At 39.8% G+C, this 19,335-nt stretch overlaps 1 protein-coding gene across 1 annotated transcript in view; it reads left to right on the top strand.

Moving 5' to 3' along the window:
• SORCS3 (sortilin related VPS10 domain containing receptor 3) overlaps window positions 1–19,335 on the top strand; it is a 621,794-nt gene that overhangs the window by 531,127 nt on the left and 71,332 nt on the right. The window contains exon 14 of the mRNA XM_025396833.1: window positions 3,747–3,854. Within this exon, the coding sequence (XP_025252618.1) occupies window positions 3,747–3,854 (108 nt within the window). The remainder of the gene's footprint in view (window positions 1–3,746; window positions 3,855–19,335) is intronic.

The raw sequence follows: 19,335 nt of genomic DNA on the forward strand, positions 1-19,335 counted from the left end.
CTGTGGAGCTATTAAGGAATTTGCAGTACCTTTGTCTTGGCCATTAATGAGCTACTGACCTGAGAAGGAGAAGGTACATCCCTTGGGGATACCATTCAATATAGAATTCAATATATAATATATCACCTCAGGATATTTGAAAACTTCTAGTCATCAAATAATAATAAGTTTCACAAACGGCAGCCTATCCAGACCCAAATATTTGATAATTAAGAGATTAAGTTTTCTAATGTTATTTTTTTGGAGTTTCTTCAAGGAGTTTTGTCCTTCATAACTGCCTCAGTGTGAGAATAAAGTATTAGAAATCACTGATCTCAGATCAGCCTAGCTCTGGAGTCCTGCCCACTTGCTTGTGCTTACTTATGTCATCCTTGGGCTTCAGTTATTGTCTATGCTACCTTTCCTACCTGGACTTTGGCATTTCTCGTCCTGCCTTTAGGTATCTGCTGATCCACTCTTTCCTCTAGCAAGGATTTTGCTCCTTCTGTGTGAACTCATTTCATACAGCAGGCCCTTGATCATCTATAATTTCTCTCCCCATCTGGAAGTCCTATCTTGATGCTGGTAGGCTGTGATGGTCTCTCCGAGTCTGCTCTCTGTGGGTCTTCCCTTCACTGTATAAAGATGGTTGTCCTGTGCCCTGCTCGTTATGGCAGTGACATGAAGATTCCTCCTTCCCTGCAGTGCTCATGGCACTCACTGCAATTTGCTTTGCTAATGCTGACCTTATTTATTTGTTTGTTTGTTTGTTTGTTTATTTTGAGATGGAGTTTCACTCTTGTTGCCCAGGCTGGAGTGTAATGGCACAATCTCGGATCACTGCAACCTCTGCCTCCCGGATTCAAGCAATTCTTCTGCCTCAGCCTCCCAAGTAGCTGGGATTACAGGCATGCGCCACCACGCCTGGCTAATTTTTTTTTTCTTTTTTCATATTTTGTAGAAGAGGATTTCATCATGTTAGTCAGGCTGGTCTCGAACTAACTTCAGGTGATCCACCTGCCTTGGCCTCCCAAAGTGCTGGGATTACAGGCGTACACCACTGCACGTGGCTCATGCTGACCTTTTATTGATAAGGAAATCCTGAGAATGAGACAGAGAGAGGCCTTAAATTCACTTTGGCTTTCATTTGCCAAGACAATAACCAGTTTGTCCAAAGTTACCAAAACAAACCAAACAAAAATCCCAACTAATACTTTCTTACCTTCTGGACTTACCAGCCAGAGTTCACTTGTTAGTGGCCACAACACACTCTGAAACAACTATGATTATTTTAGGAACTGATGGAATACATGGTAAAAAAAAGTAAAGTTCATTCCCAATTATACATGTTTTCACTTTTGAAATGAGAAACCCATTTCTATGAAAAGCAATTTAGATATGCCCAACTTTCTTGGGGTTAGTTTAAATGATTATTTAGCCTTCAATATATTTTTTTAAAAAGACTGAAATAATCAAGTCCTTAAAATTCAAGACAGATGATGACAATTTAGGAACTCATAAAGATGTTTATGGCAGACTGTCTGCATTTCATTCGTGGACATGGATCAAGGTATACCATAAATGCAAAAATTGTTGTTTGAGAGACTGGTTACTCTAGCTGGGTTAAAAGATTGACTTTATTATTGTTTTTAACCTCTACATTGGGACAGAGAGGATAAAACAGAGAGTAAATCAGAGAGAGAGAGATAGACAAAGAAATAAGTGAGTAGAGAGTGAACCATGTGGGCTGGCTGTTAATGGGGTGGTAATTCACATCCAGCTTATGGGTGCCAGTGTAAGTCATACTTGAGAAATGATTGGATAGATTTAAAGAGGGTCTGTCATTATTCCTTATTATTTCATTCATGTATTCATTTAACATGTATATAGTATCAGTTATATGCCGGGTTTTCTGTTACTACTAAGAATAGAAGAATTAATGGTATAGTGTTTGACCTAAAAATAATACTCCCAGTTTAGGCTGGGCATGGTGGCTTACACCTGTAATCCCAGCACTTTGGGAGGCGAAGTGGGAGGATTGCTTGCAGCCAGGAGATTGAGACCAGCCTGGGCAATAAAAGAAGACCCCACCTCTACAAAAATAAATTTTTTTAAAAAAATTAGCCAGGTCCAGTGGTACACACCTGTAGTTCTAGGTGTTTGGGAGGCTGAGGTGGAAGAATCACTTGAGCTGAAGAGTTCAAGGCTGCAGTGAGCTATGATCATGCTGATGCACTCCAGCCTGAGCAACAGAGCGAGACCCTTGTCTCTTTAGAAAAACAAAAAACATGGCCGGGCGCAATGGCTCATGCCTGTAATGCCAGCATTTTGGGAGGCTGAGGTGGGTGGATCACGAGGCCAGGAGATCGAGACCATCCTGCCTAACACAGTGAAACCCCTTCTTTACTAAAAGTACAAAAACATAGCCAGGCTTCATGGCATGTGCCTGTAGTCCCAGCTACTCAGGAGGCTGAAGCAGGAGAATGGCTTGAACCCAGGAGGTGGAGGTTGCAGCGAGCCGAGATCGTGCCACTGTACTCTGGCCTGGCAACAGAGCGAGACTCCGTCTCAAAAAAAAAAAAAAAAAAAAAAGAAAAAGAAACAAAAAATCTTCACAGAAATATTATTTACCGTTGTGTATATATATATTATATATATATATTATGTGTATATATTAGGATTTGCGTGTGTGTGTGTATATACACACACACATACTGTGAGGAGCATTGTAAGAGAGATGTATTTGTGTTATATTTGTTATTAAGGGGTTATTCAATGATAAGACATACATGATCTCTGAACTCCCAGAGTTTATAATCTTGAGCTGAGATATTCAAGATCAGTTAAGGAGTCAGTAGTCAGCACTATGATAGGAGAAGGCCTGGGTATTATAGGAACATACAGAAGGGAATTTTAATCCTAAATTATGGAAATAGAGTAGAATTAAGAATCAGCCAGAGCAAAACTGATCATAGAGGATGAAGAAACTAAGGCTGTCTTAGGGAAGAAGAGATGCTGAGAAAAGCCTCTCAGAGGAGATGGTCCTTGGGCTATGCCCCCTGGTTAAATCAAGGGGCAGACAGGTCCTTGATAATATCAAGAAAGGAAAGGAAACAAGCACTCAGAATTGCTCAAGTCTCCTCCACTAGTTGCATGTCTTTAAAGCACTGCAGGTTCTGTTTCCACAAGGGGCCAGACCTTCCTCTTACCGTTGGATGAAAGATGGGGCAGTTTTGCTCAGAACATCTCAGACTCTCAGTGGTCATCCCTAAAAGCCCCTTAAAGTGGCACTGGGGAGGGAAAATGATCCTAACATACGTTTTGAACAAATAGAAAATTGCTGTTTGTAAGGTTTGATCTGAAAGACAAACCCCCTCCCTTTCCTTCGGGTCCACCAGCCTTACTCAATTTGTGTCAGAACCTCCAAGGGCTGAATGGATTTTGCTGTAAATTGAACCTCAGGTTCCATTCTGAGTACTTGAAACGTGACACTCCATCCACTAAGCCCTCCTGCTTGGGTTGTTTGTCGAATCTAGTGTATTGAAATATATCTGCAGCTCTAGGTGCTGTCTCCGCCCAAGTCTGGAAATGCAGTTTTGATCAAATCTCATAATAATATGAGGAGATGTTGAAGATTAAAAAGCTATTGATAATCCACACTGCCACAAAGCAAGATACAGAGGAAAATTTAATAACCTGACAAATGGTTACGGAAGAGTTTAGCTTTATTTTCAGCTGTCTTTTCTGTGTACTTGTTTCCAACACAGGGTGAGTTTTGATGAGGGCCACTCTTGGGACAAGTATGGTTTCACTTCGGTTCCTCTCTTTGTTGACGGGGCTCTGGTGGAGGCAGGAATGGAGACCCACATCATGACGTGAGTACTTCTTTTGCTGTGGTAGGAAGAAGACCAGAGACACTGGTTCTACTTTCATTGAGGGCTTGGATTTTTCCCAGGGAACCCTACACCAAAGTGGTCTAATCACTGGGCCAAAATTTCCTCATCTATAAAATGGAAATACTTATTTTTGTACCTACAAACTCAAAAAGCTACTGCCAGGATTAGAGAGGCTAGGGTCCTAATTGAACAGTCAAGGTTTCTAATAGAATTTAAAGAATTATAGCAAATTCCCATTTATTTGAAATCCAATTAAACAGAAAACTTATGTCATTAGATGGGGTTTTTTTTTTGTCTTTCTGAAACAGTCTAGTGGGAGATAAGGAGCAGGGGCAGGGATGGAGGGAGTAAAACAGTCAACTTATTAAAATCAGAAAATATTTTAAGATATGTCGCTTTCTCTCTCTTTCACACACACACACCACAGTTATTTCACTTCAGATTATTTCACTGTAAATTTTTTTTCTATATTCTTTTATAATGAGATTTAATCTTAGAAATTGATCACCTGTGTTTATGTGTGCACATGTTTACATGGTGAGTGGGTAACCGTAATCCTCCACCAACCAATACTGACCACCACCTCCCCCACTCCCAATTGCCTGGAGCACCTTACACCTTAGCTCTTCACTGGACAGAGTGGAGTCTTGGGCAAAATTAAGGGGTATTTGCTATAGTGTGGGGTTGGCACAGAAGGGCTCATAGCATGCATCTGTGCTGGTTCGGTAGAAGGGTGTATGACCTTCCTACTCGAAGGGACACTGCTCTTAATTTAACTTTTATGCACATAGATTTCTTTATAGTTTGAATTAGTCTTTTTCCAGTGGTGATGGACTTGGAAGAAAAGCCAGTCTAGGAGCCAGTAAGTGATCAGTTATAAAAAAATTCTTTATGATTATATTTATGCAATTTTGATCAAATCTCATAGTTTGGCCCCATTCTCTTCTGTGAGGCCTATTAGAACTCATTGCATCTTCTTTTGGGCATTACTTTGAACAATACCACGTGTATGCCAATCTCTACATGACCTGGTATTCCCTAGCAAGTTTAAGGCCGCAGCTTAAGTTCTGTGTTTATCTAATCTTAAATGGTAATAATTTTTTTCTCGGCTTCAGATGGAGTTTAGCTGGTCACATGGATGTGAGGGAGATTGACCTCAGAGCCAAACCATTTACTGAAAAGACGAGATAGCACTTCTGTTTTCCTTTCCTCCTGGCCAAGACTCCCTAAGAGCTTGGCAGGGCTTCTGTGCCTGTTTTATCTTGCTTATCAAGGTCTTAGAGAATAGAGCATAATTATTGTCTTATAGAGGATCTGGGGGAAGCAGAGGTATTTGTGTTTTTATGAAATTATGATGGATCTGGAAGCATTCCTCAAAACAAGTATAAACAATTCAAGTTACCTATTTTAACATTTTGTTAAATTCAGAGTTTCTTTTGTATGGAAACAACAAAGATTTTGTCAGGACTCTTCAGATAGCTGGACAAGCCCTGGAAGGGTTGCCAAGAGGTGATTTCTGTCTGTATTCTAAATTTGAAAATGGTATTGAAACCAACTGACCTACCAGGGTTGCCCATTCGTGGAATGGCAATGGCAAAGATTGAAACAGGAGTTTTTAAAAATTATGTATTTCTGTAGGAACTGTGAAGACAGGGAGTCCATTTGGGGACAAGAATGCTTAGCTTTGCCATTGAATTGAAAACTTATTAATAAAGTAGGTCATTCGAACGCTGTATCCTTCCTCTTACTGTTAACCCTGATTCTCTCTTTAGCTCAGTGTGGTCAGGGAGAAAAAACAGCCACTCTAAGGTTCTGTTGCTTTCTCTTATCCATTGATTTGGAGAGTTTATATATTTAACAGTTAGAGAGTTTCTAATATATATCAGACCTTGTTAGATCTTAGGAGATTTTACAAAGGCAAATGAAATTCTTTGTCTGCAAGGAGCTCTCAGGCTAAAGTGGTGACAGTAGGTGGGGATAAGTAATCATCATGGTACCCTAGTTATACAGCCAGGAGACAGCAGAGGAAAACGAAGACTTCACACACACAGTAGGTGACAATTGACTTGGTCTGGAAGTTTTCATAGCAGTTCACAAGTGGAAAGCCGTATAATAGACAATGAAATTTAAGTTCCAAGAAAGCATAGATTTTTAGTAGTTTTATTCACTAATATAAACTCAGTGCGGAAAGCAGGGATTGGCATGTAGTAGGAAGTCAGTAATCGTTGAATGAATGAATGATTTCAAGGCAAAGGAAAGAACACAAACAAAGGTAAGAACCATGAAAGAGGGTGGCTGGGTGTTTAGGGGGTAAGACTATGAAAGATTTTAGGTCACATTTGGGAATTTGACCTGTATCCAGAGTGACATTTTTGAAATTAAAAAATCTGATCAAATCACAAGATTTCTTAAAACCCATGGAGGCCTTTGCATTGCCTTTAGGATAGATTCTAAACTCATAGAACAGCCCAGAAGTATCTATATTGACCACCTGCTTGGGGCTTTTTCTCCAGCCTCCCTGACCTGACCACCCTTTTCTGATACACTGGTGCCTTCCTGCCCCCAGGTTCTCTGTATCTGCCAGAATGAGCCTCGCCTCCCTATTTAAACAACTAAATTTCTAAGTATATTTCTGATCTCAGCTTAAATATCAGTTCTCATAGCCTGCCAGATCAGGGTGGGTTCCCATGCTATATGTTATCTGGCCTGATTTATTTTTGCCTTCACAGCACTTTAGATAATAAATATTAATACAAAGGGTATTAATTTTTGAATATCTTTTCCCCTCCGTCTTCATCTACCTTTAAGACAGACAGATGGATGCACACACATGTGCACATGTACACAGACATCCCTGCAACTTCCCATGAGGGAGGATCTTTGTGTATCTTGTTCTTTCAGTGCCATATATTTACCAGGCTTGTGCTAACATGGAGGATTTAACAGTATATATGTACTGGATAAATGAATTATTAAATGGAAGAATCAAGTGACTTCTAAAAATCTTACCTTTGTTGTGATTGTTGTGATTTTTCTGGCCCATGGCTCTGGCATGTTAGGACATTGATTATAGATCTCTAGAGATTCTGGAATGCTATAATCAGAATGCAGTAGTTGCACATCATGGGGGCTGGGGTTGGATAGGAATCAGAGCAGACTGCATGTGTGTGTAGAGGTGTCTGTATGGAGGTTATGATGCATTGGGGTGGAATGGCATGTGGGCACAAAAGGGCAGCTAGAGAATGAGGAGCTTACTGGGAACGATTCTGATTTCCTCCACTTTTCACAAGAATCTGCCCAGTTTCCACTTGTCCTGGAGGCCAGTGCTCCAGGAACATGGACACTTCTAACACTGTAGCTTTGCAGGAGGGTTTACATGGGAGACAGTCCTCAGAGTGGAGGCCTGGGAATTGGTTACTTTTATTGCTCTTTCTTCTACTGTCTTTTCAAATGTTATTATTTCAGCATCCCCCCCGGTAACTGTGATGGGAACCATCTAGTCTAGCCTAATTCAAAATGAAATGTGACCATTCTTATTACTTAAAGCTGAGGAAAGGGCTGATTGACAAGCTGGAGGGCCTATTGCAGTCTCAGGCAGTGGCTCTCCAGATGATGAGATGCCTGTGGCTGTTGCAGCACTTGGACCTCTTTTGTCCACTATTTCATGAAAGGCTGTTTGTCCCTTGATTAGCACTTTAAAGAGAGCTTTTCTTTAGCTTGACTCAGATGTGGAATCAGATAGAAAAACACTGCTTTCCTGCATCCTCAAAGCTATGTTTGAAATTCTTTCCTGATAAGAAATGTTTGAACCAATTGGCTATGATTTAGCTAAACTTTTACAGGGGCCAGAGAGAACCTGGCAGCTTCCTAGATAAAAAAAATCTTAGAAGGGAGAAGCACAGCTTCCCTGAAAGAGATCAGATACTTCTTACCATGAGTGAATGTCTAAAAAGCTTAAGGAGAGTTTAGTCTGATTTGGAGGAACCCAGTGAAGACCTTGCAGCCAACTTGTGACAATTCAGCATCTCTCTTTTTTTTTTTTTTTGTGCCAGCTATCACATTGAGCACTTTTTCAAACTTGATTGTATTGAAATCTCCCAACAACTCTGGAAGGTAGATAGAATTGGCATCATTGGCTAGATGAGGATGCTGAGGCTCAGCTCACATGTTCAGAAAGAGGCAAAATAAGAGCAAGGAATGGGAATTTCAAGCTCCAGGCTTGGAGGTAAAATTTGAAGGAAGGTACTATAATTCTCTAAGGTTTGTTCAGTCAAGGACTAACAAGGTGTGTGGGGAAAGAATGGCAGTATACCAGTTGTTTACTTAGTATGATGAGTGCCTGCTGTGCTGCCAGACTCCAAGTCACAGCAGACCTAGTTCTTGATGTTAATTCACAATCCATTTGAAAAAGTACGATAAATACATGAAATAATTAGGTAATGATTAAATGGTAAGGTATGGTATAAATTTGTTGTTGTTGTTGTTGTTGTTACTGTTTGTTTGTTTGTTTGAGGCAGGGTCTCACTCTGTCGCCCAGGTTGGAGTACAGTGATGCAGTCATGGTTCACTGCAGCCTTGACCTCCCAGGCTCAGTGATCCTCCTACCTCAGCCTCCCAAGTAGCTGGGACTACAGGTGCATGCTACCATTCCTGGCAAATTTTTGTATTTTTTATAGAGGTGGGATTTTGCCATGTTGCCCAGGCTGGTCTTGAACTCCTGAGCTCAAGTGATCTGCCCACCTCAGCCTCCCAAATTGCTGCAATTACAGGCACATGTGCCAGTGTGCCTGGCCAGTATGGGAAGCATGCCATTAGATATCAAAGATGTGATTGAAGACAGAGTGGGTATAAAGGGGTTCATGGCTATACAGAGAATAGGGAGCAAGGACATTCCTGATGGGTGGAACAGTGTGAGAAGGCATGGAGTGGTAGGAATGTGCTGGACACTAGAGGAAAGTGAGAGGTGAAAAGGGCTAGAGATACCTTTGGCTAGGGTCAATTGCCTTGTTGATTCCTCTTATGAATCCAATTGTAATTTCCACCAGCAGGACTAATAGCCAAAGTGAAGGGGAGAGAGATCATTTTGCTTAGAAAATTATGTGAACCCCAAAGCTGCAGAGGTTTTTTTTTTTTTTAAATGAAGCCTTTTCCACTTAAAAAACTGTGACCACATGCCTAGCAGGGATCATTCTTTTAAATACAGCCTTGGCACAATGCAGAGGCTCAGCCCTGAGCTTAAATGCATTGTTTAGCCTCTAGTAACTGCATCCGATAAAGTCGTTGAAAATGAACCAGAGCTGCTTCCATTGATCTGTTTTTCAATTCTCTGTTGTTTGCTGGAAGAGCCTGATTTCACTTTGCCCAAAGTAAGTCATTTGAGTAATCGGCAAATCCGGTGGAACTCCCAAGTCATCACCTCTCAGGCTGGCTGCTTGATTCATAACCTTCAGATTGTCACCAGGCTTGCCAGCAACTCAGAGGCACACTCTTGTTTGTGCCAATGAACACAAAAGCAGAATGCATGCCTGCAGAAAGGGTATTGGATGATGGTAGGGTATACTGGGGACTGGCAACAGCCTGGAAGGAAAAAGCTTATTTTGATCAACAGATTGCTGTGTGGGCTCAGGAGGAGGGATGGTATAGTGGCTGAGAGCATGGGCTTTGGAGATTCACTTTCCAGGGAAAATGCTCAGCTCGCTGTTTACCACCTATGTGACTTTAGTGCCTTGCTTCACTCCGCTCTGAGCTCCCATTTTCTCATGTGGTTGTGAGGATTAAATGAAAGAATAACCTCTATTGAAGAACATTGGAGATATTGATAATCTCCATGATCTAATGATCAAGAAACAGGCCACTTGCAGGGAAGAACTTCGGCCAACTAGAGCAGGGGTAGGCAGACTTCTGTAAAGGGCCACACGGTAAAGATTTTAGGCTTTGCTGGCCACAGGGCTTTTGTTGCAACTACTCAATCCTTCTACCCTAGTGGGTGAAAACAGCCTTAGACAGTATGGAGACGATTGGGCGTCAGTGTGTTCCAATAAAACTTTATGAACACTGAATCTTGAATTTCATATAATTTTCACACACATGTCATAAAATACAATTCTTCACTTGCTTTTCCCCCCGCCATTTAAAATGTAAAAACAACTCTCAGCTTGTAGGCCATTGAGAACATAGAGCTGGCCAGACATGGCCCATGGGTTGTAATTTGACCCTGAACAAGAATGCCCATGGGGTTTTATCAATTGTAAATATATTAAAAATATCATTTGAATTTTTGACACAGTTTTTACATACTTCCCCTATCTATAAATTGCTTCACCAATTGCATTTCCTAATGAAGTGTTGAAAATATATTTTTTTATGAAATGGCTTAGAAGTTTCCTAATTTTTTTTTTCACTTTTTTTAAAATTATACTTTAAGTTCTAGGGTACATGTGCACAACGTGCAGGTTTGTTACATATGTATACTTGTGCCATATTGGTGTGCTGCACCCATCAACTCGTCAGCACCCATCAACTCGTCATTTGCATCAGGTATAACTCCCAATGCCATCCCTCCCCCCTTCCCCTTCCCCACAATAGGCCCTGGTGTGTGATGTTCCCCTTCCCGAGTCCAAGTGATGTCATTGTTCAATTCCCACCTATGAGTGAGAACACGCGGTGTTTGGTTTTCTGTTCTTGCGATAGTTTGCTGAGAATGATGGTTTCCAGCTGCATCCATGTCCCTACAAAGGACACAAACTCATCCTTTTTTATGGCTGCATTGTATTCCATGGTATACATGTGCCACATTTTCTTAATCCAATCTGTCACTGATGGACATTTGGGTTGATTCCAAGTCTTTGCTATTGTGAATAGTGCCACAATAAACATACGTGTCCATGTGTCTTTATAGCAGCATGATTTATAATCCTTCGGTTATATACCCAGTAATGGAATGGCTGGGTCATATGGTATTTCTAGTTCTAGATCCTTGAGGAATCGCCATACTGTTTTCACAATGGTTGAACCAGTTTACAATCCCACCAACAGTGCAAAAGTGTTCCTATTTCTCCACATCCTCTCCAGCACCTGTTGTTTCGTGACTTTTTAATGATTGCCATTCTAACTGGTGTGAGATGGTATCTCACTGTGGTTTTGATGTGCATTTGTCTGATGGCCAGTGATGATGAGCATTTTTTCATGTGCCTGTTGGCTATATGCATGTCTTCTTTTGAGAAATGTCTGTTCATATCCTTTGCCCACTTTTTGATGGGGTTGCTTATTTTCTTTAAAAAAGTTTTATTGAGGTATAATTGGTATACACAAAATTGCACATATTTAATGTATACATTTTGATGAGTTTGGATGTATACGTACACCCATGACCATCACCACAATCGTGGTTACTAAACATATCCCATCACCTCCAAAAATTACCTTTTGTTTTTTGTGAGTTTTTTTGGTAAGAACGTATAACATGAGTTCTGTCCTCTTGATGTATTTTAAAGTGTACAATAATGTATTGCTAAATACAGGCACTATGTTGTACATCAGATTTCTGGAACTTACTCATCTTGCATAATTGGAACTTTATGCGCATTGAATAACTCTTCATTTTCCCCTCCTCCAGCTCCTGACAATTATTCTATTCTCTGCTTCTGTGAGTTTGACTATTTTAGATACCTTATGTAAGTAGAATCATAAAGTATTTGTCCTTTGATAATTGGCTTTTTTCACCTAGCATAATGTCCTCTTAGTTCACCAATGTTGTCACAAATGGTACATTCAGCTTTTGTTAAAAAAAAAAAAAAAAAAAAAAAAAAAAACACTCCTCCTTTCTTATCAAAACCCCACATATAAGTCTCACCTCTTTCAGGAAGCCCAAGTTCTTTCTCATTTCCTTATATTGAATTCCTTTCATGGGGTTCACAGTGACTCACAGGTTTATCTTGCTTGGTGTGTACTTTTTCCAATGGAGCCAACATTTGCAATATCAGAAACATCTGGCAGCACTAAGTCCAACTCCCTATAGTCCAACATTCTGCTGAAGCTGCATGGCAACTGCCGACTTTGGACAGGGTATGCTGTTTCTGCCCCACCCCTTGCCTGGTGTACACATGTCATCTCCGGCTGTTCCATTTCACTCCTTGTTCATTGAAGTTGCCCTCCTGCTCTGGTAAGATTTTAAATTTGTGATTCACAATTTAGATTCTGTATCTGCAATTTCATAACTATATGATTGTCTTACAGGTTTTTGTTGAAATTTAAGAAATAAAAAATAATGCAAAGAATAATATTACAAAGCTTGTGTACCCACCACCTGAAAATAATAAATATTAACCTGTTATCACTTTGATTCAGATTTTTAAATAAAATATACAGGAAATCCCAGATAGATTTGATAATAATGATATTTTCATTATTGTCCATCTCAGACTTACTATCCTTACTCCTTCCACAAACCCTTCTAGAACATATGTTGACACCTTTAGCACTTATGTATTCACAGAAATATATGTGGTATCATTTTATATGTTTTTTAAATGTATAATTTATAAAAATAATATTCTTCTACACGATTTTTTCCCTCAATATTATCTCTCTGGGGTCATATCCATCTGGTACAGGCACTTTTTGTGCTATATGGCATGTTGTCATGATATAAATATGCACAATTTATTTATCTATTTTCTTATCAATGGAAATTTAGGTTATTTCTAGCTATGTGCTCTTACAAACAGTATTACCACATCTTTATGTATACCTCCACATACATACATGGAAGAAATTCTCTATGCTGCAAGCCAGAAGTGGAATTGGTGGATCATGGTGAATTGGCATTATCACAAATAATACACTCTTAATATGCACCAATAGTGCATATAATTCTTGCACTATTTTCTGATTGTTTTACATGTTGATTATCTTTGCAGATAGAATGCCAGGGCTTTTTATTTGTTCTGTAAGATTGAGGAGGCTTGCAACTGTGTCTTATTTATTATCCCCCATAGCACTGAACATAATTGTCCTCGTGCGTAGGTGATGCTCAGCAAACATATGGTGAGTAAGTAATTCTATTGGCCTGGATGGCAAACTATTTAAGAGCAGGTACCGAACTTTATACTTTTTCTGATTCTTCTTATTTTTTGGTTCAGGAATTGACACAAAGTAGGAAACTGAGAAATGTCATGACATTTTAATGACATGAGAAAACACAGTGTCCCTCTTTCCCTTCCTCTCTTATAGCTCTTTTAATTTCCCCATCTTTCCTCCTGTCCAAATCCCATCTCAAATATCCATCTTCTCCCTTGTTTCCATCTCTTAGATTCTCTGTCATTGCTCAACTCCAGCCTCATCTTCTACAGATTCGCGGACCATATTTTCTCACCCACAGTTGTGGACTTTAAACTTTCAAGCCCGTTAAAGGGATTTAGTTAGTTTTGAGAAAAGAATCAAAGTTGTTTGGACATAGGATGATTTCTTTTTGTTTATCTTAGAAATCATTTTCCTTTCTTTGTTTCTTCTCTTCCAATGGTTTTTAGTCTCTTTCTCGGTTTTCCTTCCACCATCCTCTTCCCCCCATACTTATTTTCAAGACTTTTAATCTTTGCCACTTTCCACCACCTTGCCAATCATTGTATTGTGTAACTAACACAGGCTCCACTTGCAGGATTCTTGCTGTTGATCCCCTGCCTATTTCTATTAAAGTCTAGTTCATGTCTGGCCTTTGCTCAATGCAATTTGCCCTGTAGCCACTGACCTCCTTTACCACTAATCCCATCTACACCCTAATGGGAAAACAATCAGGTGTCATGGACACACACCAATAGCCAAGAATGTGGCCTGAATTTCTGGAGATCAGCAGCTGTTGTCTGATGTCTGGTCTTGCCACAACTATGCTCTTTCTGCTTTGATTTGAAATCTGTCCTCAGCAGCTTCCTTCATGGAGGGAGGGAAATGAGGAGGGGTTTTTGAGGCAGAGGCAAGAGGAGGCATGGGGAGCCAGGCCTTTCAGAGAGAACTGAACTCTTACAGGAACATTTAAAAGAGGATTCAGGAGTCCACATGAATCAAGTGTTGCTGTTACAAGAACATTTATTATTTCTTTACTCAACAATACATATTGATAGTCTATTACAAGGCAGGCACTGTTTTAAGAGTTCTAGAAGCTGGGCTAGGGCATAAACAAAATAGTCAGTCACTGTTAAGAAGTTTATATTTTAAAAGCCACTTCCATCCCCAGTAGAGGAAAGATCAATTTTGAATGAGGTTTACTTCAGCTCTGGCATTCATGGAATCAGTTCTATAATCCAATTCTGAGCTTTTTAAATGGTGGTGGTGCTGGTGGTGGTGGTGGTGCTGGTGGTGTGTATATCTGTGTAAAGAAAAGGAGAGAAAAGAAATGGGGGAGATAGATAGTGCTAAAGCCTAAGGGCTTCGGGGTACCTCTAACTTCCAAAGATCCTAACCCTGGCTTCAGTTTGATTTTTGCTTATTGCCTAGTCTGAGAAAGAATAATATGCCAATGAATCAAAGGAACATCACAGAATATTAAAAGCGTTACCTCCAGTGAGGCTTTTATTTTCTTATCTACAGATTTTTTTAGTTTTCAAATTTTTCATGATGAGAGTGCATTATTTTTATAATGAGAAAAAGGGAACTCATTTATCAAAATGATAAATTTAAAATGACATTAAAAAAATAATCTCCCAGATAATGAAAGGGAGGGGCTGCATTTGAGTTTATCCTGATGATGATGTGGGTCACTCTTTCTCTACCTTTGAAGTTGTGGTCTGAAGGAAGAAAGAGCCTCAACTGTGTACCATCACTTCCCAGTGCTAACCAATGCCCTGACTAAATTAATACTAAATCATTTCAAATAAACATACTACTAGAACCCAGTAAGAGGTAAGAATGGAAAATAGACGAATTCTACTTGTAAAATAAAATTTCAGGAAATCACTAAATAGTGGCTTCTGATGAAACAGTTCTCTAAATAATTTCTTCAAGGTCATCTGGTTAATTTATGCTGCATTTGTAAGTTATTGTGTATTTTAAAAATTAATGAAAGATTTAATTATAGCAGGGTTGCCTGTGACCTTTTGTGAAATGACTTCATCATAAATCTGCAGGCATTTTAGAACTGTTTTCCAGGTTTGTAATAATTTGCTCTCAAATTAATGACATCCAGCCAGTAAACGGAGTTGAGGCTGGGTGAAAGGATTGAGTCGGGATTTGTAGTTACCTAGCAATGGCTAATTCTAGCAATGGCTAATTCTGAGTCCTGGATGAACGGGGCAGAGGAGATGGTGTATGACTCACCGGAATCCACAGCACGGTTAACTATTTGCTTAGAGGAATGAGAAATAAATCCAGTGTGTCAATAGGGAGAAGTTGCGTGTAGCCAGAGTGGGTCACTGGAGAGCAGTTGATTGCAGTTCATTTATCTATATGAATGTAGGGAAACCCCTGGACAGATGGGAGAATTTCTCCTCTTCCCTCACTTCTAGCAGGGGTTCTTCTTTATTTGTAAATTGAGGGCCTTTGCCTGGCCTCAGCTTGCTGGCTACCCATGAAACCCATTTTAGACTCTATCACCCTAGTATTTCCAACTTTCACCCACACAAGTAGCTCAATGAGCAGCATAGCTAAGCTGTCTCTGGATAGGAGTAGGTTCATTTCATCCTTGTCCCTGTCATTCTGATGATTCATTTGATCCAATAGAGTGAGGGGAAAGGCTGTGCAGGGGAATGCCACTTCTTAGCACATCAAAGAAGATCCTCTGTCTTAGAAGAAACTGGTAGCACACATCTGTAGTTACAGAGAGTGGCAGGCTGGAATTTGGAAAATGCAGAGCACACTTTAGATGCAGGAGCCTGGGAGAAAAGCCAGTGAAATCTGGAAAGTCAGTCTTGGCTGAAGCCTTTCCTAGTTAACTGCAGCCCTGGATGTGAATCACTTCTCTTCTCTGCATTCCTCAAGTTTTCATGGTGCTGTGGTCACATATGGTGCACCATGACTCTGCCTGCAAGCTGAAAAAGTTTCCCATGAAGAGCAGTCAGCTTGGAAGAGAGAGTTGGCTGTCAGGAGACTTGGGTTCCAGTTCTTTATGTCCTTGAGCAGGCCTTAGTTTCCCCAACTAGCATGTGAAGAGGGATGGTCAGAAGCTCATCCCTAAAGACCCCTCCAGCCCTGAAACTTTATAATTCCGTTTGTTCTTTTGTATACCTCAGGGATTCCCAACTGAAGGCCAATAGCTCAGAGTCAAGTACATCATTCTTCATGCAGTAGATGCTTTAGACGTTGAGACAAATAGGGTCATAATTGGAACTTTCTAGATAACCTCTTCTCTGCAGATTTCTCCTTTTTTCCTCCAACTGTACTTTCACTTTTATATATTTCAAGGCATTTCTGCCTTTTACGCAAACAGGCTATTAGGAGCTGGTGGTAAGAGGATCCCATTGCCCATACTCCGGTGCGAAACTGTGCAGTTAAATGATTGCTAATGAGTCATGAAGGACTTAAAAAAGAGTAACAGGCTTGCTGAAAATGCACATTGCTGAGAATTGTTTTAGAATGATTGCTGCAAACACCTAAGTTTGACCCCTGGCTTCATCATTTACTTGCTGTGTAACCTTGTCAGATGAGTTATTTAACTTTTTTGAACCTCAGTTTCCTCACCTGTTAAATGGGAATAATAAATAAAATGAGATGATCCATGCATAGAGGTTAGCATACCATCAGTGTTCAATAATTTCTCCCTAATGTAGGTAATATTAATTAGTATTATTATTTTTGAGATGGAGTCTCTCTCTGTTGCCTAGGCTGGAGTGCAGATCTCAGCTCACTGCAACCTCTGCCTCCTGGGTTCAAGTAATTCTCCTGCCTCAGCCTCCTGAGTGGCTGGGATTACAGGTGTGTGCCAAAATACCAGGCTAATTTTTGTATTTTTGGTAGAGATGGGGTTTCACCATATTGGTCAGGATAGTCTCGAACTCCTGACCTTATGATCTGCCCGCCTCAGCCTCCCAAAGTGCTGGGATTTCAGGCATGAGCCACCGCACCTGGCCTAGTAATATTAATTATTATTGTTATTTGACTGAGATCTGCTCATCTACTGTTTGCAAAGTCTTATGGGTAGGGATCATGGGGATATAAAAGCATGAGGCATACTGTCTGCCCAAAAAAATAGTTAGACATCCAGCAAAGACAAAGTAAATAATCATAGTATATAACTATACTAATAATTGTTTTAATTATTAATTTGTTAATTTATAGCAATCACTATAAAATACAACTCAATATCGTGTTAGATACTGCTATTTTCCTCATTTTGCACATGAAGAAGGTAAGTTTAAAGTGTAAGGAACCCTCCGTAGTTCCAGGATTGGGAACATCTGGGCCATCTAATATGAACACTTTTGTGCTTAAGCACTTTATTCTACAGCCGCTCAGACAATAAATATATGACAAGCACCTGTGATGCATAAGGCACAACTTATGTGAGTTGGCAAAGTTCTAAGAAGTTAAAATCTAGCAAAGAGAATAAGACACTTACGTGCATATACTATGATTTTTCATACATTTTGGAAGTGCTGTGGGTCATACCCAAAATACAGATAAAATGCTACAGAAATTCAAGGGAGAGTGATTTTATTTTCTTCTGAGGATGGAAAAGAAGCAAGGAGGAAAGATCAGGGAGGATATAATAGAAAAGTGGTATTTGAATTAGAACTAAAAGGAAAAACTTACCAAGAAAATATAATAATCTCAAAACCTGTACAGTTTTGTGGTTGTATAATATAAAGACTATAAAACATGCAAGGAGAAATGAAAGGTTTGCAATCATAGGAAAACATTTTGATAAACCTCACTTAGAAACCAATAGACCAAGTAGTCCAAAGGTTAGAATGATTTTGAATATTGAATAACATTATTAGAAAGCTTGATTTAAAGCAGCAGTCCCCAACATTTTTGCACCAGGGACTGGTTTCATGGAAGACAGTTTTCCATGGATGAGGGTGCAGGTGGGGGGTGTTGATTTTGGGAAGAACCTGTTCCACCTCAGATCATCAGGCATTAGATTCTCATAGGGAATGTACAACCTAGATCCTTTGCATGTGCAGTTCACAGTAGGGTTCATGCTCCTATGAGACTCCAGTGCCACAGTTGACCTCACAGGAGACGGAGTTCAGGCAGTAATGCTCGCTCCCTGGCCACTCACTTCCTGCTGTGTGGTCCTGTTCCTAAACATTTAATATATTTTAACATATTAACCATACATTGAGTCAAATACAAAGTCTAGACTACTTTCAAAGAGCTGATTATCGTTGAAACCACATTCTCTTTAAATATTTGCAATTAAATTAGAGATTTTAAATAAAATGATGGTGATGAAAACAAAGAATAAAAACCTCACAGTTTTTCATATTCTATATGACTTCCATGCCCATACTCACATTAATAAATTTATATGCCTTTGAAAAGAAAAAGGAAGAAACCTCATATATTTGGAAAGAAAACCATGAGTTCTTTATGATTCATTTTGTTTCTTAAAGAGGAAATAAGGATGGTCTCTAGGAAATATTTAGATTTGAAAAGCTTTTCTCCTGCCCCTTTTATCCCCCAACCAAAACCTACTATCTATATTTTGACTTAAGGCTTACAGAAGGAGTAGGAGTTGGACAAGACAAGGTGTGGGGTAAGCCATCACAAGCAGAGGAAAAGCAGGTTGAGGACTGGGTCTCTTGATGCAGAGGCTTCTAGCCTGAAGACTGGCAGTCCAGTCAAGGCAGTAACAGAAGGAGAAACTCAGGAAGGGGCTGGCAGAGTTGGCTTTGCCCTGCTCTGTTTCTGAAGATGTTATAGATGGAAATGGGACAGTTGGTGGTTAGAAGAACTCGAGTTGCAGGTACTGGAGTCTCTGAGGACAGAAAAGAAGGACATCCCAGTTGTGAGTCAATGGCAATACGATATTATCTTAGTTGAGTTTGATCAAAGATGCACTCATTAGTCAGCCTGCAGTGAAGTCCACTAATATAACTCCCACAGTACTGTTCTTCCTTTTCGATGTTTTCTAGTGACTTCCTAGGAACAAATTCTGATTCTTTCTTGAAGGATTGTGGTCAACCATTCTCTTCTTAAAACTTCTCTCAGCTTTCATAACTATGCATAAAAGTTGGCATAATTGGGAGGCTAAAAAAGAATCAAATGACTATGCAGGGGAGAGTCAGGTAACTCAGGGCTGCTGTCCTATAAAGAGGAACACATCTTTACAGAGCCTAGTCCTCTAATTACATTTAGTGTGGCATTCTTTCCACCTAAATTATAGCAATTATATACAGAGATCCCCTTTGAAATCATTTAATTAATGAGTAGCTAACCCTCTCTGTGTATAGAATTCTAATGAAATCTTATTTTTGTGAACCGCCTCCCTCCCTCAAATTAATTATTCCCCTTCCTGAAAGGCTTACTC

The sequence above is a fragment of the Theropithecus gelada genome, chromosome 9 (genome assembly GCF_003255815.1).
Source record: "Theropithecus gelada isolate Dixy chromosome 9, Tgel_1.0, whole genome shotgun sequence".
Taxonomy (NCBI): domain Eukaryota; kingdom Metazoa; phylum Chordata; class Mammalia; order Primates; family Cercopithecidae; genus Theropithecus; species Theropithecus gelada.